Source organism: Bactrocera dorsalis, chromosome 1 (genome assembly GCF_023373825.1).
Source record: "Bactrocera dorsalis isolate Fly_Bdor chromosome 1, ASM2337382v1, whole genome shotgun sequence".
NCBI classification, from domain to species: domain Eukaryota; kingdom Metazoa; phylum Arthropoda; class Insecta; order Diptera; family Tephritidae; genus Bactrocera; species Bactrocera dorsalis.
In genome coordinates this window covers 108,007,047-108,033,333 of record NC_064303.1, presented here as the reverse complement: position 1 = coordinate 108,033,333, position 26,287 = coordinate 108,007,047, and the positions used below count along the sequence as shown (strand labels likewise).

Genomic DNA, 26,287 nt, shown 5'->3' with positions numbered 1-26,287 from the left:
ATAAAGAAAAGTAAAGAAGCCAGAAGGGACCAAAGGCGGCTGCCCGTGGACTCTAGTTCCTATCGGTATGAGGAGGAGAGACATACGAACCTTATATGCACATGTAAGTGTCGAGTTGGGGCATAAAACTGATGGAAAAACGCTGGACCAACAGTTCTGACTTTCAAATGTACTCTATTTCGGTTATGTTGGCAGAATGTCATAGAAAATTGGACACTATTCTACATAGAAACTCCTTATGTGCTAATTTTTATCTTAAGGCCTTAATTTCTTATATAAAACGGTTATATTGGCCCAAATAAAGACTAATTTCACTCATTTGTACAACAATGTCACCAGTACAACAACCCAGTTGAACTAAATGTTGATTTAACCGCCACACTCAGCCATTTCTTTCTATTTTCACCGCCAGCAATATTAAAGTTGACATAATTATTAAGTATTAAACACTAAATGGTCGGCAATCAAACAACTTTTTCCGGCTTTTCTTCGCTGGTAGAAATTTACCTTTTGTTGCACCGTTACAAATTCATCAAAAGAATACAGTGCCTTAGGTTGCACCGTTAACTTTCTAAATATGGTGACATATACACCTTAAAAACTAGTAACAACAACAACAAGCAGTTAAATGACCAAATGTCAAGTGCCAAAACAACCAGCGACACAAATACGGTTTGTAAACCCTGACAAGTTGGCGCTGTGCCTCAGCTACCAACTAAATGCCAAATAAACAATGCAACGGTATTTGAGAAGTAAATGTGTGTATGCATGTGTATTATGCAGTAGGTAAAAGCCGACGATCAGCTGTTACTTGGCTGTGGTTGATTTTAGCCATAACTTCATACAAAACCAGTCGTTTAACTAACGGTAGTCGGCGTACGCACAAAAGTACTGCTGCCATTTAGCTGTGCAGTTACTTCGTCGAGTGGTAGCTCGGCCTCCGCCAACTGAAAAAGGTGAAAACAAGCTTGTCGTGAGTCTGTGAAGACGGTTGGATAAGACAAACAGTCGCTGACATTTGTTCCAGCCTTTAACCGATCTCTAGCTCGACACTATAAGCATAAATAAATTTGGCATTTCTAAGCCTCTTCCTCATACCTCTATCGGTATCTAGAGTTTCCAGTCACTCTTTGGTCACCTCTGGCTTCTTTGCTTAGCATGATCTCTTTTTTGGATTCTTGCTTCCTCAATGACAGTGCAATGATGCAAATTTGCTTAAGATTCCCGAAGAATATCAACTGATGTTTTTTTGATTTTGATAAATATCGTAACTACTATGCTTTTCGATACAACTTTCTTTCTTCCATCATTAAATCTAATGTCCAAATTCGCTCTTAACTTGCTACCTGTCTAATCAAGCCTAGACTTATCGTGTTGTCCTCGTATCTCTCTCTTTCATTCACTGGAAATTTTCTAATCAATGCGGTGTGATTAAATGTTAATTATAGTGTAAATATGACACGAAGATCGTTCAATGTTACAGTCGAGTAAGTTAAGAAGCAGTTAAACTAGTCATTAAATAGTTAATTAGTAATCTCTATTGTGATAATTGAAATATTATCAGGCAGTTGATGAAGACACTTTCAAAGCACATTTATTTTGTTTTTAATTTTCCGTTAAGTTAAGTAGGGTACATTACTTGAAATCCAAGATTTATAACTGAAAAGACTGTGTCAACTAATAGAAAAGATTGAAGTGAAATGTTTCCAGTTTTGAATCGTTAAGTGAAAATATTAACACTTTGGAACATATTTAAACCCCTTAAAAGTGGGATATATGTATGTATACAACTACGATTTCATAAATCATGTGGGTGAAAACCCAAGAGATTTCACTAATAGATCGCCATATCTTCATTTGAGGTACTGAGACGAGGAAGATTCTTCCTGACTTTTAGAAACGTAGTCCGATTTATGGGTCTAAAAAAAACACGCACTTCGCTCAACTTATGATCAACATAATCGGCCTACTGAGATCCATCTCAAGACCCAGCATTCATTATTGAATAATATTCAACCGAATAGACCACGTCCAGCGTGCAGTGAAAAAAATGTAGCAGCCGTAGCTAGGAGTATACCGAAGAACATGGAGAGTCAATTCGGCGCAGTTCGCAACAACTAAGACTGACGTATGGATGATGCGAACATCGAGATCTTTAATTGCAAGCGTACAAATTACACCTTGTACAAGAACTCAAGCCGCTCGAACTTTCCAAGCAACATGGCTTCGTTCTATGAGCTCTTGAAAAGTTGCAAGAATATCCGACGTTTTTTTTTCAGCGATGGGGCCTATGTCTTGTACAATCGGTATATAAACAAGCATAATGGCCGCACTTGGAACGAAAAGCAACCTGAAGAGATTCCAGAACTGTCATTTTATCCAGATATTTCTTGAAAAATAATGCCAGTAAGAACGCAACCGTCAATGGCGACCATTATAGCGCCATAATAACCGACTTTTTGATGGCTGAAATTGAAGCTCGTTTTCTCGGCGACATTTGGTTTCAACAAGGCAGCGCCACTTTCCACACTTCCCATCAACCAATGGATTTATTGAGAGAACACTTCAGTGAGCAGATAATTTCACGTTTTGGGTCGATCTATTGACCACCAGGATTAAGTGATATCATACCTTTTGACTTTTTCCTGTGGGCATATGTAAAGTCGCTTCATTTTAGGCCTTGGAACAAAACATCATGCGCGTCATTCGCCAGTTACCAGTCGAAATGCTCGAACGAATCATCGAACGTGGCCACGGTCAACATTTGAAAGTGATAATATATATAATAAAATAAATGGAAAAGAATGTTCATTCAAATGAAAATAAACTTTCCCCCACTTCGAAATAGAACACGCTTTATATGTATGAGACCTAACCGACCTTAAGGAATCGAACAAAAATCATTCTACGACACTTTGATTTAGAATCTGGAGTAGCGCCGGGATATGTAGCTAAGAAGACATCTGTACAAAGCTGACCAACAGAAAAGTAGATCTCATCTCTTATCTTATATTATTTATCTTACTTCTATACGCTTTCAGTTACCTGGCAAACTGTAAAAGCTATTACTTTGAAATTATGAATACTTTTATCGAACCCATTAATTCAACAATACAAAAAAATACCGTTATCTATGCATTTTTCATACTAATTTATTACTCCAATTAACTGACTTAATTTATTGAGCACTTGAGCTTTCAAACCGGCGGCGTAGAAGTGCTATCAATAATCGATTATTATAAATTGTGAGTATTTCACTTTCTTACTGGGATTCGCCAAGACTTCCACACACGCAAAGAACTTGTTTTCCTGGCGACTAAGTTGTCAACAGAAGCATATTTTACACTGCATAACATATGTATGTATGTACATACTAAGTATTCACACTCACATATATTAATATACTATATATATATTTATTTATTTGTTTATCTTTAATGAATTCATTTCAATTACTTTCTCATGTTTCGCATTTAACCGCAAATGACATGAAAGGCGCAACTAACAACGGTGCAGCGTGCAATTAAATGCAATGCAAGAGTGTGACACACATATGTATGTATATCTGTGTAAGCAAATCCATTCAAATATATATATGTACATATTTATTTCTACTATTTTTCTCATCACTGTACATTTTTAGCACCGCATGACGACAAGGAAGCACCTCCAACGACGCAGTGGTCATACATGTATGTTTGTATGTACTTGGGCATATTTATGCTCGGTCCAAACAGGTTTCTTGCGACTTCGATGAGGAGTTGCACTTTTACGCGATCTATACCTCAGTCATTTGTAGGAGAGATATGTAAGGAAGGTTTACTTTCGATTTGAGCCAAATATTTTATATTCTCTCAGGTTATTTTTTAGATGAAAATTGTCCATAAATTTGAGAGTGTTGCTTCGGTACCGTTCGCACCATCTCGGACTGATGTTTGGAACGACTTGGCACTTTTAACGTTGAGATATTAATTTGAAAGCGTACAATAAGCCACACGACCTTCCCAAGCGACTTCGCCTCGCTCTATGCGCTCTTGAAAAGTTCCAAAAAGATTCGACATTTCGAGCCAAAATTTGTTCAGCGATGAGGCCTATTTCTGTTTCAATTTGTATGTAAACAAGCACAATTGCCGCATTTGGGGCAAAGAGGAACTTGAAGAGATTCCAGAGCTACCATTTCATAAAAAGAAACAACGGCTTGGTGTGGTTTGTAGGCCGGTGGAATCATCGATTCGTATGTCTTCAAAAATGCTACCGATCAAGACGTATCCGTCAATGGCGACCATTATCGCGCCATGCCTGAAATTGAAGCTCGTTTTCTCGGCGACATTTGGTTTGAAAGAGACGGCGCCACTTTCCACACATCGCATCAATCGATGCATTTATTAAGACAACACTTCGTTGAGCAGATAATTTCACGTTTTGGGTCGACCAAGATCGTGTGATATAACACGGTTAGACTTTTTCTTGTGGGGATATGTAAAGTCTTAAGTCTATGCGAAAAATCCCGCTTCGATCAGACCTTGGACCAAACCATCACGCGTGCTATAAATTATAATAAACCTTTCCTATTAAATTTGAATTTTCTATATTTTTTCTTTAAAAAATTAGGGAACGACGAAATGGATCACTATTTATTTTCCCAAATTTCGACATATTCATATTTTATCGTGACTAAAACAATGCATATCGTGAGTTTTTAGTAGTAAAAGTACCGTTAGGGCTATGTGGACCAAATTTATCCAGTTTCGATATCAAACTACCTTAACGTGTTGGTCACGCTACTCTTGGGTATAAAAAAAAGTCACCGCTAGCAACTCGCTGTCGAACAGTTGACGTAAAAAGTCAAAGTTGCTCATGCTTGCACGGCTATCTTTTCGCTTTGTCAAGAGTGTAGGTGCAGCATTTGCTGTATGTCTATACTTTATCCCTGCAGCCGCCAGTGAGGCGTCTTGTCTTGGCTTATTTTGCAGGTGGAATACCTTCATTTAAGCTTCTCTTCTGCAGTTGTTATATGCTAAGCAAAAAAGTCTAACACTGGAGTTCGCAGGCATTTAAACTAGGCAATTACTAAAGTGGCAGAAAACATTTCCAAAACAATTTTTGGGAATGCTGACGAATTGAAAATTTTTAATCGAAGCAAAAGATGCTGCATTCTGAATACTTTTAAAGAATTATTCTCTTGATAGGATCTGTGTTATATCCTGTCAATAGACTCCAGGTCGCGTTGCTAACATCAACTACTTTCTACATTCATAGATTTGTAACTGTAATCACTACAGTCGCGTGTGTCCGCAACTAACTCCACTAGTTGATGCCTTCACAAAAAGCATTTTACAAATATGTCTTAGCAAGTAATTATAAATTTTAATCTAATAGTGTCAGTGAGTGTCAGACAAGGTGATTCCCTATCGTGCGACTTTTTCAACCTGCTTCTGGAGAAAATAGTTCGAGCTGCAGAACTCAACAGAGAAGGTACCATCTTCTATAAGAGTGTACAACTGCTGGCGTATGCCGATGATATTGATATCATAGGCCTCAACACCCGCGCCGTTAGTTCTGCTTTCTCCAGACTGGACAAGGAAGCAAAAGAAATGGGTCTGGCAGTGAACGAGGGCAAGACGAAATATCTCCTGTCATCAAACAAACAGTCGTCGCACTCGCGACTTGGCACTCACGTCACTGTTGGCAGTCATAACTTTGAAGTTGTAGATAATTTCGTCTATTTAGGAACCAGCATTAACACCACCAACAATGTCAGCCTAGAAATCCAACGCAGGATTACTCTTGCCAACAGGTGCTACTTCGGACTGAGTAGGCAATTGAAAAGTAAAGTCCTCTCTCGACGAACAAAAACCAAACTCTATAAGTCGCTCATAATTCCCGTCCTGCTATATGGTGCAGAGGCCTGGACGATGTCAACAACAGATGAGTCGACGTTGCGAGTTTTCGAGAGAAAAGTTCTGCGAAAGATTTATGGTCCTTTGCGCGTTGGCCACGGCGAATATCGCATTCGATGGAACGATGAGCTGTACGAGATATACGACGACATTGACATAGTTCAGCGAATTAAAAGACAGCGGCTACGCTGGCTAGGTCATGTTGTCCGGATGGACGAAAACACTCCAGCTCTGAAAGTATTCGACGCAGTACCCGCGGGAAGCAGAGGAAGAGGAAGACCTCCACTCCGGTGGAAGGACCAAGTGGAGAAGGACCTGGCCTCGCTTGGAATATCCAATTGGCGCCACGTAGCGAAGAGAAGAAACGACTGGCGCGCTGTTGTTGACTCGGCTATAATCGCATAAGCGGTGTCTATGCCAATTAAGAAGAAGAAGAAGTGTCAGTGACAAAAGAGAAGGTGTCGCATTTATTGCCACACAGGTTGTCTTTAAGCGCACGGCTAAAGAAAAACTAGTCATTTGTAACTTGCCCAGCTATCATTTTCAGGTTTAATATGGTGTGTGAAGAGTCCAAATCTAGCAAAGCATTGACAGCGGAAAATTTCTATGATTTATGAAGCCATTTAATGACACCTTTCTTTTAGAAACTCGCACATCATAAATATGCCGCACATTTTTCGCAAATGTCGGTTTATTGCCACACACGGCATTTAAGCACAAGTGCAAGAGGTTCTGCTTAAATGAAAGGTATCATGGCGTATTTTTTTGGGGTTTGAAATTCAAAGTATGTAGTACTTTTTTAACCAATCAACCAAATCTTCAAAATGCGCTTGATATATACATTAACTCGGATTAACTCGTTTCTAATCACTCAAAGTAATGCAAATCTCTCTTCGACGAGTCACTTATTCCAGGCTTGAATAGAGCAACCATTTACGCACGCAAAAACCTACAAAATATTCTGAACGACTAAGTAATTGACAACCTAATTCACTCAATCTCGCCATTTCTACTGATTTGCCTTTGCATACTTTTTTGTTTTTCTTTTTTTTTTGTGTGTTTTCACTTCATAAACTCTTCATTGTTCCGAAGCACTGTGTGCTGCGCCTTAGGCAATTAACTTGTTGCGGCTGTGCTGGTTGCCTTATGACATAAGCATTTTCTTGTTTTCGAAGTATGTACTTAGTTTTTGAGTCATAAATATTGTCGGGTAAACGACTTTGAAGTATTGCAGACAAACACAATTGCCTTTAAGTAATAAATAGCATTTAGTATGCCTTTAGGACACTGAATTGTATGGACTAGTCTAATACAGTAGCAACACAATTGTTCTTAGTCCAAGCACAAAGTGACCCAATAAGCAAAAGGAAGTTGGACAAAATTATTTCAATTGAACAATATAACCTGTTCTATGGTAATACTCAAAATTTTTTCTGAAGTTTTTGTTATTTGTTTGTATGTATTTTAGGCCTTTTTTTCTACTATATATATGATAGTCGAAAAAGTCTTTTCGTATTTTTCAATAGATGTCGTTGCAGTCGTATATCTCCAGTGCTACCAATCACATTTCATCATACCGTTACAAAGATGAGATTTTAAGCTTCATTTAACCAAAAATTATATTCGAGGAAGTTACAGTTGTTCAAAAACAATTGAAAATAATGAGGAAATTCGCTATATTTTGAAATTTTTGTATGAAAAAGGGAAAAATGCCACAAAACGAAATATCCAATTGAAAGTAGAGGGTTTTACGAACGAAGGCACCAGAGTTAAAAAGGTGGAGCAGACAGAAAATATAAGTCAACAATCTGCTAAGCACATTGCAAGTAAGAAAACTTGAGAGCACTAAACCAAGTGTTTAAACAAACGAAAATTGAAGTGAGAAACGATATTTAATATATAAAATTCGAAAGAAATATTCGGTTAATCTGACATGACCCATCAAAAGACGACCATTATTTCAAAATTATTTTCCAATTAATTTTGAAAACATATTATTCAAACATTTTTCTTACAGCCACCTCTTGTGCGAAGGCTTGACAACCCACTTGACTACAGTTTCGGTCGATGAAGTAATAATTACTGAAGCTCAAAGCAGGAGCAAACAACTCGCAGTCGGTGCGAAACGAAACCAGTTTTATTTCAAAGCATTCTAAGAACATCACACAATTTTTATTTCAAATTTATGTTAACCACCATACAAATTTATTTTTTTACCCATTTTCTATATATATTTTTTTTGTTTGCGCTTGCAAATGTCATACGTTCGTGCTTGAGCCGCAGCTTACATAAATTTCGGCAAGGAGTGCCAATGTGAGGCTCAGAAAATGCGATGGCGTTTTCGATTTCAGGTTTGCTTCTATAATTTTTTGCTTCGTTTTGAAAACAAGTACCTTTATCACCAACAATTTTAGTTTTGCTCAAAAAAGGTTATTCAACTTGAAAATGTTAGACAATCGTATGAACTAAATGACTGCAGGTGAGGCCCACTTTTACGTTTTGCTCACCCACACATACTAAAAACGCTGTGAATTTCGTTTGCACATTTGTGGACGGATTCCCCTTACTTTAAATAGCAAAAGTGACTCATACAAACAGACGAATGCGTTATTATGTAGCCTTTGTTTGTTTGTTGTTAGATGAGACGAACTGGTGAGCGTAAAAAGTGAAGGTTTTGGCAAAGTGCACTCATGACACACTTTCAGGGCTAAGTTGAAATGTAAGAAAATCCAAGTAACATAAGTTTTTTCACACTCATATTCTAGAAGGGCCATGGAAGCATCAGAGCTTGTCCACAGCACTGAGAAACGTGGCGAATGCGGTTATTGGTGTGAAATAAGTTCTAAAAAATCTATGTAATGACCGTTGCGATCGAAGGACTCTATAACAGGCCAATCGAAAAGTCCCCGACCTACCATAGTAAAAGACATTTTATTGTCTTTTTTTTTATAGCGACCCTTTGACTTTTCTATATAAGTTTTGTAGGACGATTTGTCCTTTGCTTCAAAATAGGTCTCAGTTTCGGCGATCACCTCTCCATTCGGCGGACATTTCTTCCCAGCGAGTATTCTTTTGAGTTCTGAGAACAAGAAATAGTCACTCGGAGTATACTGTGAATGCGGAATAAATTCGAAGCCCAATTCATGGATTTTTTCCTTCGTTTTCACTGACTTGTGACACGGTTCATTATCTTAGTGAAACAGCATTCTTTTCTTCAAATTAGTCCATGTACATCGCAAAATACAGACCCCAAAACCTTCCAGACCGACTTTTGTGTTTTTCGTTTGGAGCAAGTTCATCGTATACAGTCCACTCGGATGACTGTCTATTGGACGTTCGAATGATATGATGGAGCCATGTCTCATCATCCATTGTCCCATATTGTTGCAAAAATTCGAGTTTAATACGCTTGAACATCTCAAAACACTTCTCGAATAATCCACTCGTCGTTGTTTTTGGTCAAAAGTGAACGCGCGCGACACCCACTTTGTCCAGGCCAGGGACATGTTAATTGATTAAGTAATGGGTACTGTACTTTTAGCTCCAGACGTTAAAATGTTTTCAAGGATACAAGCAATTTTTCAAATAACTAAGACTCAAATCTTCATATGGAACGATATCCACTTGGTCTGTAAGGAATTTGGAGTCGCATTCCGAGGTGTATATAATTATATGATCTCGACTTATAAACAGATCCTTCAATATTATAATGAAATGTCAGAATCTAAAAAATGATAAAGTGGGCATTATTATTCAAAAAATTATTCAAAATGACAACTAATACAGAGAAGCAGAAACATTTTATGATCCAACGCAGAATTTAAGAATAATAATAAGTCAAAAGACTAACATTATCATTAAGCTTTCGAATGAAGCTCATATTTCAAAATATAACAAATAGGAGACGTTATAATGAAACGACTACGTTTTCAGTTCAATTCCATTCACCGAAGTTGTAGGAATCCCTTAACTGGATTTTAGGAGATGCATATAAGAGAAAAACATTTATTATTTCGATCCTCGTGATTCTATTGAAATTTTAAGTGGTAGAAATAAGAATTATTACTGAAAACCGCACAAAAGGTAGCCTATAAAAAACCGAATTCAAATAAAGAAAATACTATGATAACTCTGATATCGAATCTCTGACTGAGAAACACCAAAATCCTCGTAGAAAGGATTTAGAAGAAACATGGAGAGAAACATTAATGTAAAAGGTATGAACTTGGATTAAATGATTTTAACCAAGAACACTAGGAAAATTGACGATAAGCTTAGAGTGACATTTGTCAAATCTTAGCCATAATTGAAACGGATTTAGAACTACATCTTATCCACCATCACTAAGAGAAAGTTTTAGGCAGGGCTAGAATTGGTAGCTAAGAAAACTTAGTTTCAATACGCTTTGAGCTCACTTCCGCTACGAAAAAGTTGAATAAGGGAACTTGTGGTGAACCGAGTTGACTTCTCTGCGAAGCTTATTATAGGCACGACCTCAAAAACGACAAACTTGAACAGGACTCCCTGTTGGTAAAGCAAAAAAAAATGCATTTTTTTCAAATTTTTTCTGTGGCCATTTCCTCTTAACTGGAAAATTTCCCTGTAATTTTACATTATTCCATTGCAAATACATGAGTTTTATCATTTGGTTCTTAATCCTTTTGAAAAATTTTTATGCAATAATTCAACAAAAAATATTTCATGCAGTTCACATACATACACACAACCATAAAATCATTCAATGAATGAAAAAACTGATAAATTGAAACAGGGACATTTGAAAACGAGCGGAAAATGGAAAGCACAATGGGGTCAAGCACACAATCATGGAAGCGATAACTATGTAGGTGGCATTCAAACACATAAAAATTAAAAAAATAATCATCATATGTATGTAAGTGTATACGGCGATATGCAGCAAAAAGTTTATTATCCTTACGCTCATTGATTGAAAAAGCATGAAGGCCACTTGTCAGCCACATATACGCCACATTTTGCCGGTAAAATGAGCGCACAGTTGCATATTCATATATATGTATGTGTATGTGTAGGAGTTTCCGATCACAATTTTATACAGTTTCGTGGGTATGAGTTCGTGCACGTGTTGCTACTTACTCGACAAAAGCTTTAATCGATTGTTTAAATACAAAAACAAAAAGCGTGCACAAGTTTGTATGAGCACAGAGAGGAAGGTGTTGAACCACAAATAAGATGAGGGGAAGCTGAAAGCGGAAAGAAGGATGCTTAAAAGTTCAAAAAGCGAATATTAACACTTGAAACCGCAGCACACTTTTTTTAGGTCATATTGTGGTGGTATTTGTATGGGCCCAAGAGTGTATAAGGAAATGAAATAAATAATTCAATGAAGTTTTGCTTCGAGGTATCAAAAGGATAATGGAAGTGATATTAAAAATAAAATAAAACAAGAAATATGATTCAAAGAGTGCTTGCTCAGAAATTAGTTTGAAAATCTTAAAGATATTCCAACAATTTTTTTTTACTAAATTTTTGAACAATGAATCCATTATATTGTGGACATTGAAGAGTCTATCTGTCGGCATGCAAACGAGAATTAAAAAACAACAACAATTAACACACACGGAAATATTTAATAACAAACACTTAGCCATAATTAAGGTGTATTGTGTGTTGAAGTGGTGTATTTTGCAAAATTGACACACAAAATAAATAAAACCATAACTTTGCTTCAACAATTGGAGTGTGGGAATATGACAATATAGAAAAATATTTACCAAAGAAATTTGCACATTAATTAGACAACTTACGATGGCAAGACGGAAATTGAGATAAAATTGTATAAAACCAACAACAATCAAACACAAAAGGCACACCATTAGTCAAGCTAACTTCTGAGACATAAAAAATGACAATGCATTGAAACAAGTATATAGACATCTATATTATTTACATCTAAGGCATTATGTGTGTGTAAATAATCGATCAATAATTGCGCACTGAACCAACAACAACAATAAAAATCGAATTTTAAATACCCATACCACATTGCGGCTGTCCGGTGCAGGATATTGCATCTAAATTGGCGTTGAATGCGAATATGTGTGGAAAAAGAGAAATAGAAACGAGAGATAATGGATATAATTAAGTTACAATTAATTACAGCATGATTTAAGGTACGCTAATTAAATATCATAAATCTAGAGTTAGTGTATTTAAATGAGAAATGAAATGTATTTAAATGAGATTAATGTAAAAGGAGATTTTATGATTACCATATAATAATCATTTACTTAATTACGAATAGATCAGACGTTTGAAAGGCCCAAGAACTTCTATAATCAAGACAAGAAAAAACGTTAACTTCGGTTGCACCTTCACAAATACCATAGATTCCATACAAGAACTTGGTTTTGATCGGTCAGTTTGTATGACAGCTATATGCCATAGTAATCCGATGTGACCAATTTCCACTGAGATCGGACAAAAATCCATGCCAAATTTCGTGAGATAAAAAAGTTTTCCATACAAGGTTTTGACTCCGACGGTTCTGTTTGTGTGGCAGCTACAAGTGAGATCCGTGTTGTGATCGACCTCGTAAACTAACCTAACGTAACCAGCACCAGAAACTCGAGTTTATTGGCATCTTTGGAGTTTAACATTAAAAACTACTCAAAAACAGTGGTCCGATACTCAGCAAATGAGTAGAAAGAAAGGCAAAATCACGTGTGCAAACTTCAGATCGATATCTCGTGAGGGCTGTGGGCTGACAAAGAGGCGGACAAGGCTAAATCGACTCTTCTGATCAGCTGATTATTTATACACATATATTTTTTATAGTGACTCCGACTTTTTTATTTCGGGTTATTATGGAGTTAAAATACCTTGTTAAGGATATAAAAATACAAAAGGTAGGTAGTTAATAAAGTATTGATGAAAGGCGTAAAAAGTTTTTTATGTTATTTCAAAGCTTCAAAAATGGAAGAACTTTAAACTACGAGGTGACAACCTTACGACTTCTAACATCTAATTATATTATGTGTGTGATTTAAGCTACTCATATTCGCAACCTACTTCTCACAATTTAATACAATCTTACTTAACATAACATAACATAACATAACATAACATAACATAACATAACATAACATAACATAACATAACATAACTTAACATAACATAACATAACATAACATAACATAACATAACATAACATAACATAACATAACGTAACATAACATAACTTAACTTAACATAATTTCACTTAACGTAACTTAACTCAACTTAGCATAATTTAACTTAACGTAACATAACTGAACTTAGCTTATCATAATTTAACTTAACGTAACATAACTTAACTAAACTTATCATAACATAACTTAACTAATATAACTTTTAATAACATCATTTAACTTAACGTAATATAACTTAATTTAACATAACATAACAACACATATGGTATGTAGAAAGTAACATAAACTCAAAACAAAAGAAACAAAAGAAACAGAAAGCATAACCTCAACCGACCTCTGCTAAGCAAATTTAAACACCGCTACAGCTTCAGTACGTTTTAAGAGTGCGATCACAGTCAGCTGATAGTGAAATCTGCACAACTATAGATATCCCTGCAGGGTTAGCACGCTACAACTACAATAATCATCAATAATTTCTGCTACAGAAAAAGGTGTTAAATTGGAAAGTGTTAAATAACATTGATTAGCACCACAAAATATGCACATTAAAACAAGAAAATTACTTTATTCAATCTTTAAAAGCAATCTGTGCAGCAAAACAATGCGCTTTAGAAAGTGTGAACGCGTTGATGGGCAGCAATCAAATTCAAAAATATTTAATAATAATAACTGTAGTTATTAATGATACAGTCGTATAATTCAGTATTGCTTACAGTCATGAAGCGGAAATTGTTGAAAAGCGGATGAAAATGTTATCATTGTGATTGCGATTTGTCCCGCTGACCCAGATCATAACATAAGTGAACACTGTGCACATGCTACAAAAATCACAGCGAATTATTTATGAATTGTTGGCGAATTTTTTTGTAACTACCATTATACTTATTGCTATGAACTTGTCACTCGCTTATTGAATTCGGCCTTTATGTACTTAAGTATATATACATACATGTATGTTCACATATAGATAACTTTCTTTGTTGAATTATTTGCTCTGGAAATTCACAGCAGGCAATAAAAGCCAATTAATTTGAACTTAATTTTAATTTAAAAGATTTATTATTATTCAACAGCCTTATGACTTCATTCTCAATGAATAGTATTCACAACAACAGATCACAGTAACATGATAATAAACAATTTATTCGAGATTGCAGATAATACAGTAATCACCGCCTAACTCACCCACTTATTATTTATTTCATCATTATTTTAATGAACTAAAAACGTTAAAAAAAAACATTTCATACAATTTATAAGCAAAATTCTGCATATAATAAACTCGGTTGATTCATTTCACATATTTATTAACGGGTTACATGGGTTTTCTCGCGTGAAAAACAGCCTTTTTTTAACAATTTTTTCTCATAAAAAAAATTAAATATTTAATTAGAATTTTTTATTGTTAGAAGCATATAGGGTTTGTCTGGAAAGTAATAGGACTGATTTTCTTCAACCCCTGTAACCCCTTTAACCAAGTTAAAACTGTACACTATACATTTTAATGGCGGAAATTAAAGGAAATCACATGCGCGCGTTATATATCATGAGAGAGAAAAGGTTCTACACTTTATTTAGCATATTGCAATAGCGAATGAGATAGTTAATAATACATTTTAATTACCTTTTTTATACACAAAATTAGCAATTAATTAGTATGCTGTCTCACTAGTAAACCGACACGTTAAAACAATAACAACAAATTAAAGCGGAAAACTGAAAATCAACCCAAAGCCAAGCGTTGCAAGCTTTAAATCAACTCAACTGACAGCTCGAATAAGGGTATAAAACATGAACAAAATAAATCGTTTCTTTCCGCAATGTCACATCAAATGCAGCAACAACAAATGCTAAAACCTGAAAAGCTTAATGGAGAGGAAATTAAACACCATTTGAAGGCAGGGAAAAGAAAAAAAAGAGTAATGCTATAAACAACACTACAGTGAATTGAACTAGTTGTAGACTAAGCTATGAAACTCAAGGGATAGGAATCAGCTGACAATAATTTTCTTATGCGAGCAGATGGATTTTTTTTAGAGGTCGATCAGCTATGAGTGGTCAATATAGAGTTGAACATCATTATATTTTTTCTCCTACTGGTTCAAATTGGACAAAACAAACTAGTTAGAATAAATTTTTAAAATAAATAATACAAGTTTTTAACCAGTATACTAATGAGACTAGTTAAAAATTGTTACATGTTCGGTCTTTTTCGGTCCACTTCATATTCTATGCAAAAATTCTAGTTAGAAACTAGTTAGAAACTAGTATTTTCACTGACTTGCTTTGTTGTTTCGCTTTAGGGAGAGTATAGAGGTAAGCATCAACATGTATATATATACATATATATATATATATTTATAAGTATGTTTATTTTAATGTTGTATGTTGCCGGAATTATGCATGTATTCGCAAGAGGGATTATTCACAGTTAAGCTGCAGAGGTGATGGAAGCCCATGATCCGTGACGCGGCTCGGTGAACACGTCATTTCCACACAAAACAAAATGAAACAAAAAGAAATTACAAATGAAAATAAAATACCGACACAAACAAGAATACGAAAAGGTAATTAATAATAAAAAAAAAACCAGGAAGAAACACAACAACATAAATCAAAAAAAGGAAAAAAAAATAACGCAAATAAATAAAAAAAATAATGAATGAAAAAATAATAATAAAAAAATAGTTATAAAAATAAATAAAAAATAGAAGTGTAATCCTCCAACCTACTAATACAAAGCGAAATTCAACGAATTGAAACAAAATTCAAAACGTGGGGGCATTAAATTGTGGATCATGCTGCTCACAAACCAAAACAAACCTGACAAATAAATATCTAAATAAAAGCATATGTGTGCCAATAAAGCTGAAGCGCTGGAGCGAAACGACCGAGCGGACAGTGCTGGCAAAAAAACCGGTACCTCTCAGCGAACATATGACAAATGCAGCTTTTGAAGTGTGCGGCAAATCGCCAAGCGGGCGTTTATGCCGGCATCAGCAAGAACAACAAAAACTATGATGAGATAAAAATAAAGCAGTTAAGTTATTTGTCTGTATGTAAATACAAAATATATTTTTAAGCGCAAATTTGGCGTACGCGCAAGATTGCAAACCGGCCACAGTTCAGCAAAAATTAATATTAATGATTTTAATTAATAATAATTAATTGATTGAAATACATAAAGAAACTGCAAATTAACGTAATTTTTTCAAATATAAACCAGTTTATGCCGAAACTGCGGCAGGTAGAAAAGCCTTATGTGGGTAGCAGGCTTTAAGTACGAGTTGTATGAAGTGGAAAAAAGTGTCAAAAAAATGTCAAAAATATGTTTTATATATAATCTTTATATGATAAATTGATGGATTAAAAATCAATGATGGTATTATTCGTGTTTAGAACCAACGAATATCCACAGAAACTGTTCAAGTTTAATATAGAGGTTTTTGAACTTCCGGGTAATTTTATACCTCATACATTAGCCAATATATGAGTTATTCTAATAAAATTTTGTGAGCGTGTTTTTCTTATAATGGTACACATTTGTGCTTAAAATGAATATATAATATCGGATGAAAACTCGCCCAAGACCCCATATAACTAACAAATCTTATGTACTTGAAGATACTTTCCAGGCTTCAGGCCTTGCAAGTTGTAAGAGTATAACTATACTCGAACTTAGCTCTTCCTTACTTGTTATTTATTATTTCTTATATCCTATATTTTTCTCGTTTCAATTAAAATTCCCCTGCTTTCTTCTTTCTATTCAATTTTCATTGTATTTATATTAATTTTTAAATTTTCCTTTCATTATTCGTGACATTTGTTGCATCGATTTGCTAAGTGTGTCAAACGTGCTGCGACCAAATTTGTCATACTCGTCAAGAACCTTGTATATGTAGCTTTGTAAAACGTAGAACACGAAGTAATATTTATGTACTTACATACATACATATATTTAAGTATACATATTCACATATTTAATTACAATTGTTTGCATGTTGTATTCGGCATCAACTTTTTGTTGTTGTGCATCATTTATGGACGCTTGCGTTTTTCATTTAATAAATATGGATTTTTGCAATTAAAAAAATATTGTTCTGGTTTTAAAAACTTTACAATTTGGAAATTTTATTATTTTATAATAAAAAAAACTAGATTTGAGTTTTTTAATCATTTAAATATTTCTAATAAATAAAATTTTATAAAAAAAAAAATATAAAAAAAAAAATTTTGAATAAAAAAATTTAAGTCTAAGTTTTAATATTAAAATTCTATTTAAAAAAAATTAAAAATATTAATATTAAAAATGTAAATTCAAAAATAAATATTTAAGTTAATTTTTTTAATATTAAATTTTTATAAAAAAAATTAAAATTATTAATATTTAAAATGTAAAATCAATATAACCTAACATTAAAAAATATTGAGTGAATAAAAAATAATGTTTAGGAATTTATGCACTAGTTAATGCGAGAGATTAGAATTTTTATTAAAAAAAAGTATATTTTCTAACTTTTTTAATATATATTTTTAATAAAAATTTTATTAAAAAAGTATATTTTTTAACTTTTTTAATATATATTTTTAATAAAAATTCTAATTTCTCCCATTACCTAGTACAAAAATTCATACAATTATAAGAATAAATAAATGTTATTCCGTATTTATGTGTATTTTAAAATTTTTTTAATTGCATAAAAACCATATTTAAATATTTATGTGCCTGTTAATGCAAGTAATTATAACAAATATAGCAGCAATTAATTTTTAATACGCTGAACGTCCAAACAATGAACTGAGATATTATTTCATATTACTAAATAGAATATTTAATCATAAGTCATTGTTATCATAGGCATATGGAAACGTGGAAACCGCCCATCTATTAAAATTATTTGCTTTTTGTGAGATATGCGTACATATGTATGTATATATGTAAGTCTGTAGATATTACCACCAAAAAACCGAAAACGTACCGTATAATAATACATATAAAATATAATATATATATATGTATTTATTGATATTCCGGCATTTATTGGTATATTGTCATATGTTTTCGATGCATAACGGCACATTACTAAATACTATATAATATACATACATACATATCCATTTTATTATATTCGTATCTGCTTAGCTAAATATACGTAATTACATACATATGTACATATGTGTGTATGAGTTTTTGTATTATATTAAAAAAGTTTATCTTTGCTTTGACTAAAATGAATTTTTGTTAAACTGACACATTGTTCCATTAAATTATCATTATCTGACATAGGGGTACATAAAATTATCTTTTATTTCTTCTTTTTCTTTTTTTTGCTACTTTCGTTTTCACTTATACACAAATGTTTCCAAATTTTAACACCTGACTACATCACATGGCAGCAGAAAATAATATGTAATAGTAAAGCATTGTGAGCTACAAAGCATTTTGAACTCTAATAAAAGGCACAAAGAAATATTTAAAAATAAAATATAAAAAATTTAAATAGAAAACTGCTTTACAATTGCAATAGAAATGCAAATTTTCAAACATATTAACATAAGAATGCAAAAATTAGTATCACAAAAAATCTATACAACAATTACCAACTTTTCAACGGCATGAAAACTATTGAGCCACTTAATAATAAAAACAATACTCAACTTACTTTATTTAATCAGCAAATGCAACACGCCTAAATATGTCTACATATGTGTTTAATATGTCGATTTGTCGCTTCACACAATTTCCCTTTGATTGCTAATTAAGCTACCTAATGCTTCCGGCTGTAAAGTTTACCAAAAAATAAAAATAAAAATATAACGAAAAAACACATGTCTTTAAATAGTAGCACTAATGCCTTGCATGTATGTACATACATATGTAAGTATGTCTGTCTATCACTTAAACTAAAATTAAGCACTTATTGACTTTCAAGTGAAACTTTCATTAAACTTCTACAGCTGATGATAATGTGTTCAATTAGCAATATTTGTTCAATCGTTTGCTTACCGAATAACTAAACGGCCGACTGACAAGCACACAACATGAAAAAAGGTCACAAGTAAGTGCCTCAATTGGCTCATATAAAAGGGCTACAACTGTCGGCGCTGTGAGGTCAATGAAGTTGGTACGAAGCCGCGTCGCTTTTGCTCGTAAATAAACAATGTTTGTAACATATAAACATTAACATATGTATGTGTGTAATCCTGTCAGAAGTCAAAGCGCTAAATAGAGAATGTAATTGAATGAAAGCATCGTTGATTAATTTCGGCTGTAAATTGTTATGGATGGAGCAATATTTTTTGCTAGTAAGCCGCCCTAATGTAATTCAAATGATAGAAAATCTACAAAAATTAAAACTATTTTTAGTAAAAAAAATTTAATTTTAAGAAGCCGTCTCTGATACTAGATGTTCAAGAAAAATTAAAGATCACTTTTGAAGACAGTTTCAGTTTTATTACGACTTTTTAAGGTTATTCTTTATCAAATTATCGAATTATTGGCGTTTACGAGCAGAGAAGGTAGGAAAAAATTCTGCGAAAGATATGTATTTTAGAAATAACACTCAACGTCCGAGAAATAATAGAAATGAAACAAATAACTTTTTGGTTGCCAATTTCTAATTTGTAAGCAGGGCATCAACTTTTCTCATGTACCCACATACATCGTAGTTGATATAAAAATCACGTGTCACGTTGTTTGTTTGCGATGGACTCCTAAACTACCGAACCGATTTTAATGAAATTTTTAACACTGTGTGCAGTTTGGTCCAACTTGAAAGATAGGATAGTTTATAACTCTCCTTATAGTCGCATTATTTATTTATTGCAAATTATTTGTTTATTATTAGCAAAGAGCTATCCACCAGTTGGTGGCGCTAACAAGGGTATTGAGTAAGTGCGGTATGTTACAGTAGATGGCACTGCAAACATTAAAAACATTAAATGAAAATGCGTTGTTTGAAGTTTATATTATTTGTGGTAAAGTTATACGAGTCTATGACTTCCAAAAAAAAAATAAAAATTGGGCGGGGCGAAGTTCGCCGGGTCAGCTAGTTGTATATGTATAAATAAACACCCTGTAGATAACATAGCCTCAATTTTAAGATTTTTTAGACCAGGATAGATTATTTTTTGAAACAAAAAAAATCATAATAAGATGAAACCCATCGGAAACGAAAGATAAAACAGCAAACATTAAGGGAAAAATAATTTACAGACGATCGAAGGTCGGTAAAATGAAGGGGAAAAGCTGGACTGGGCTGAGTTTTTAAGGTTTAAGAAGGGTTTATATCGATTGCTGACAAAACTAATAGTATAACTTTTTATATAATAAGTAAGTAAATAATGAAAACGTCAATAACTATTGTGTACGGACTTTTTCACATAACCTCAAAATGTATAGGATTTTTTTTATTTTATTTTTATCTTTTACAATTTGAAGCTTAAAGACACGGTAATAATAAATTCAAAAATACAAAAAAAAATATACCAAGAAATAAAAATAAATATTGCATACATACATATGTACTATATGTATGTATATATTATATTGTATATAGAATCACTTAATGAACCATTAACGCTTCGTACTTTCTGCGGTAAAAAAAATACCAACAACAAAAATAATTCGCAAACATTGTACCACTGAGGCATCCATTGACGCAGCAAAGCCATACTAAATTTGTATATATGTATATACATATAAATATATGTATGTACATCTCTAAAATATTGCCCGAAATATTGAATGGAAAACGTAAAACTTAAAATAAAGTAAAATTAAATTAAATAAAAACACGCTACATACATATACATATGTATGTATGTATATACATATGTATGTATATAGTATATGCCATGAATATATGTATGTATGTACTTAAAAATGTGTTCATAAATAATACAACTAATGAGGTTGGCATAAAAATAACAAAAACAATGGTTACGATCTATATGTACGAGTATTAGTTCCATGGAACGCACACAGCGTTGATTTTGTGATAATGATGCGTTAAACCTTGAAACTGGAATACTTAGTACAATGTTTGGAATTAGTTAATAGAAAAACGAAACAAGCAAAAGTGAAAAAAAATCTAGAACAGTGGAGAGATAAAATGTAGATTTTTAATTTAAAGTATTTTCAATGAATAAATTAATAGATAATTTAATTAATTTTTAAAAAGTCCGAGCGAATAATATTAGGGAAAAAAGTAGAAAATATTTTTGCTGATAATTTGATATAAGATAGAAGAAAAATTTATTTTGAAGAAGAATCTTTAACAATAAGCTTGTCACAAAACGAAGGAAATATCGGAGACTCTGTAAAGTATATACACTTCATTTGAACACGTTTTTTCACTTGAACGGACTCTTTAACATATAGCTGTCGTACAAACTGATTCATCAAAATAAAGTCCTTGTATGGAAAACGTTTTTATTTGAGAAGATATCTTCATAAATTTTACATATTTTATAGCTCAAGGACCACTATAGCATATAGCTGCCGTACAAACTGAACGATGAAAATCAAGTTTAAAATTTTTCATATCCTTACGCTATAAGAAATGCACCTTTGGAAGGTATTATGGCTTCTTATTTTTTATTTTTATTTGACCCTCGCATAATTCCTTACTTATCATTAACATTTTCCTATAGGAGTTCTAAAACTATTACACGCTTTAAGCCAAAATCAAAATCAGTTCCCTGGCCATAATATTGAGAAGTATTAAAGCGAAGGAAATATGAATACATTAGCGTTTCAAAAATACACTTAAATATAAATGTATTTTCATATACATATGTATATATGTATACATGAGTATGTAAATATACACAATAACATATGTATAAAGATACCTCTCTATGTATGTAAATAAGCAAACACAAAACCTGGAACAATTCACGGGCACTGTCTAGCTGCCTTAACGACCTTGAAGTCACATCAGCCAGAACCCATAAAAACCAAAGAGCAACCAAAGTAGCAAAGCAGAACAAGGAAGTAAAAAAAACTGCCGTTGGCGATAAGAAATGTGTAAAGTAAAAAACAATATTACGGATAATAAGTTGCCTGCTGTAGGTTTTCACTAAATATAACTTCCCACTTACTAACATAAGTATATACATATATACATATATGCAACACGTACATATTACAGATATGTAGAAGAGGTTACGAGAAATGCGATGACTCATAGAAATTATGTTGTAGGAAACTTTTTTCTGAAAATTTTTCTTCCTTGGCGATTTTTTTTAATTATTTAAATCTAGCGTATCATTTATTCCAAGAAAATAGCAGCACGATAACAGTTCATACAAACATACATATAATCAGAAAATGCATTTACTATTTCTATAGCTCAAATATTGATTTTTATTTTCCTTTTCCGCCGTTTAGTGTTCGTTTTCCAAACATACATACACACATACATTTTAATATAGAGGTTTGTAGCTTCATCACCCTCTTTTTGCTGAACATCACTTTATTGGCTCTTAGCCAGCATCTTTGCACTTTTTCTCATTCTTATTAAACTTTTGGTCTTGTTATAATTTTGTCCATTCCGCATTGTGCGTCATTTTTCGTAAACATTTGCCAGTTTGGCTAAATTAGAAAACGAAACATGCACTTCGCATCTTCGCTTTCTCCCATTGTCGCCACAGATTTTATAGCTACAATAACTTGCTGGTAATAGGTGTTCTTCCCCATGATTTTCTACAACTTTTTTGCTTTATTTTTTGCGCAAAGTGTCACTTTTTAGCTATTTTGGTCATAAGTCGATCACTTTCAACATTTTTCACTGACGTTTTGGTATTTTTACCTTTTTTTTGCATATTGCTCTTACGCTCTTGCTGTTTACGCTTGTTTTTGTTATTATCATTTATGTATTTGAAGTATTTTACGGTATTTCGAGAATTTTTTTATTCATACAGAGATATTTAATAGCTTGCTCCAAATTATTTGTTGTGGTCTGGAATTCAAAATGCACATGGTCTACACGAGAGTTTACACTTTAGCAACAAAAATTATACAAAAGCTGTTCAAATGTTTACACTATTTTCTTGGTTTTTTTTTAGCGAGAATTTATAAGAGAATCACGCAGGGTATATTTGGTTATGATAGAGCTTGCGAACTAATTTGCGGTTCAATTAATTGGAAATAAATTATTAAGTAAATAACAAAATATATTATTATTTTCCAAACAATTTTTGTGCGTTGCCAAATATTTGAGGTTATGTATTGTTTATTTCTGGAAGATAATTGTTCGCATAAAAAAGTTTTCAATACAAGAAGTTATTTTAATCGGCCAGTTTTTATGACAGCTATTATATATTTAGTATAGTAGTAATCCGATCAGCATAGTTTGTTCGAAGATTGTAGCGCAGTTTTAGGCAACAATCTGTGCCAAATTTAGTGAAAATATCTTGCAAAGTAAGAGATTTTTCCATACAAGGACTTTATTTTGATCGGTGAATTTATATATCCATAGGCTATACTGGTCCAATCAGAATATTTGGTAAAAGGTAACGCTAAATAATTTTCTCTTACAAGAACTTAAACTTTCCTGGTTGGTTCATATGACAGCGGTTACTTCATATGTATGTGAACGATAAGTATGCTATAATGGTCCGATATCGACAATTCTGACAAACGAGCAGATTTTTGAAGAGAAACGAGTGTGTGCAAAATTTCAGATCGATATCTAAAAATGAGGGACTAATTCACTCTTCCGCATATAAATATTTACATATGCTCCTAATCTAATCTAATTAAATCACTCATCATATTGCTACCCGGGCACGAAATTTCGCTTCAAACTTTAAACTATCGTACTTATACTGTTCTAAACTAAAGTTATATACTCTTTATATTTTCACTCCATTCGCAATAACTTTAATTTCATTTGACACCTTTTATTTAAATGCATGTATGTATGTATGTATATTCATTTTTCTGCAAACTATTTTTGTTTACGGCGCGTTTTGCTTTTGCAGAATACCAACGAGTTCATTGCCCTCTCGATCGGCACGCTTCCTATGCTGACAATTAAAATATATTAAATGCATTACGAAAGATTCTACGACTTGTTTTTGTATAAATGTATGTATGCAATCAACTTTATCACCGCACCTAATGTCAAACGAAGTGGCCGGACGTGCAAGCCGGCAGTCCAATCGGAGTGAAAAGAAAAACAAAAGTGCAATGACAGTGTAGGTATGCACATATTTAAGCGAAAGTACATACGAGCACAAGAAAAATGTGACAACAATAACAAAATTGCTGTGTAGAGACCACAGACACACCCTTTCGCGAGGATGCAACTTCGATGCAAATCGCATAGGAACAGGATGTGGCAGCAAGTCATAATTTCATAACATAATATGGAGGTACATAAGTGCAAAATAGTAAAAAATATATATAAGGAACGGAAAGCTTTGCGAGGAAATTGTGCAATCATAAATACATTAATGTATACCTGTAAATATGTATGTAATATGTGTATAGTGACTTACCAGCGCTGTGCTCTGCCGCACCACCTGCGAGACGGAGTCGCGCAGCTGTGCTGCCATACCGGCTTTGTTGCTGTTTAGGACGCGTGAGAATTTGCGTTCGCTCATCTTGGCCACAAATCAAAAGCGAAGGCCAAGTTTGAAATAACTCGTAGAAGAACACAATCCAGCAAGAATTTATACCAGTTTATAAATTCTTATAAAAACAAGTTACACAAAAACAAAATGAAAATACATGGAAAAAACTCAAGTTCTTGGCAGATGAAATATAAGTTGAAAGGAAGAACACAGATGATGGCAAACACTGGCGCAAACACACGGTCGTTTATGCAGATATGTACGAATATGCGCCGAATGTCAGCACGGCCTCCAACGAGTTGGTGACTTTTCGTATGTTGTTTTTGCGTTGTCAAATGCAGGGATACGTATACAACGTAGAGTATGACGTAGCTTTTCACTTTTATTTTTATTTCAGTAGCATTAAAATTGCGAATACAAATCTATTTTTATATAGCGCCACTACTTCCTTTCATTTATTTTGCGCATATGTGTATATGTATATGAATATCGAAGCACGTGTGTTTGTATAGACATTTTCTGACACTCGTAAGGGGTCTACTGTGAGTATGAACCCCGGTCACTTTTTTGTTGCTTTTATTTTATCGAACGCGATGAGTAATCTCACTGGTATTCCTGTGGGAGCCACACCGGCAAACCCATCACTTTCAAATAAACGCTTACTTTTAGTTTAGTAAACTCTTTTCAAGATTATTTATTGATATCTATACTATGCGCTGTTCATATGGCTTGACATTTGACGAAATTGTTGAAGGACAATGTACCAGCCTGGAAAAAGCAAGCCACCCACTAGCTGCACTACATACATAGTTATTTCACACACACACGCGTAAGGCGGCTTTTCCGTTGTTATACACAAAACACAATTGCTTTGCACAGCGCAATTATAGAATTTGCGCTTTTCGTGATTTCCAAAATAAATGCAAAATATTATTCCAATATATATAGAGACGTAAAGAATTCTATTCAGCACAAATTTTGCAGACGTAAATATTCTCAATATTTATTGCTAAGAACACAGAGCGAACCACAATTTATTTCAATTGTAGCTGGAAACTCGATTGGCTTTAGCACATTTGTTTACAATTTTCGATTTTGTTTACTTTTTTACTCATCTTTCACATTTTGCATTGCAATTCAAATGCCAAACATTGATTCACCCACACACAAAAGTATATTTAAACATACACAGCACAAAAAACTAACAAACTCGCATAAACTTCTAATTTAACCGAATTGGTTGACGCGCGTTTTATGACTGAAAACCAATTCGCCGTCTAATCAGTGGTCAGAAAATTTCTTGTACGATATGAATGCAACACTGGGAACAGCTGTTTCTGATTGTGGAAGATAAGTACGGGAAAGATGCCACAAAACACAGCCACTTGCATGCTTAGAATTCATTGCAGGTTATAATGAGTATATTTATATAGTTCCTGCGGATTTTTAATAAATATTGAAGTAAAAATATAATAAAAACAATACGCTTGTAAAGTTTCTAAATACGTTTCTGTCCAACTCTAGTACATTTTGTGTCGCGAATGAATACTTGTGCTTGCAAATTTCTGCTGAAAACAACTTCAAAATACATGCAATAATTGTCGAAAAACAATTAAGGCTATAAATTAACACTAT

General features: G+C 33.4%; 1 protein-coding gene across 8 annotated transcripts in view; it reads right to left on the bottom strand.

The window, feature by feature from the left end:
* The window catches only part of LOC105222386 (dedicator of cytokinesis protein 9), a 70,634-nt gene extending 44,718 nt beyond the window's left edge, over positions 1–25,916 (bottom strand). For 3 of the 8 annotated variants that reach the window (XR_007421393.1, XM_049446775.1, XM_049446777.1), the window contains exons 1-2: positions 24,578–25,916; positions 11,921–11,953 (exon numbers count right to left, since the gene is read on the bottom strand). Coding sequence is in view for 4 of the 8 variants with exons in the window: in XM_049446775.1 (XP_049302732.1) it covers positions 11,921–11,953; positions 24,578–24,682 (138 nt within the window). In the remaining 4 variants the exon portion in view is untranslated. The remainder of the gene's footprint in view (positions 1–11,920; positions 11,954–24,577) is intronic. The other 5 variants (XR_003845560.2, XR_003845561.2, XM_019989030.3 and 2 more) reach the window with 2 other exon arrangements.
* Between the last annotated feature and the right edge of the window lie 371 nt (positions 25,917–26,287).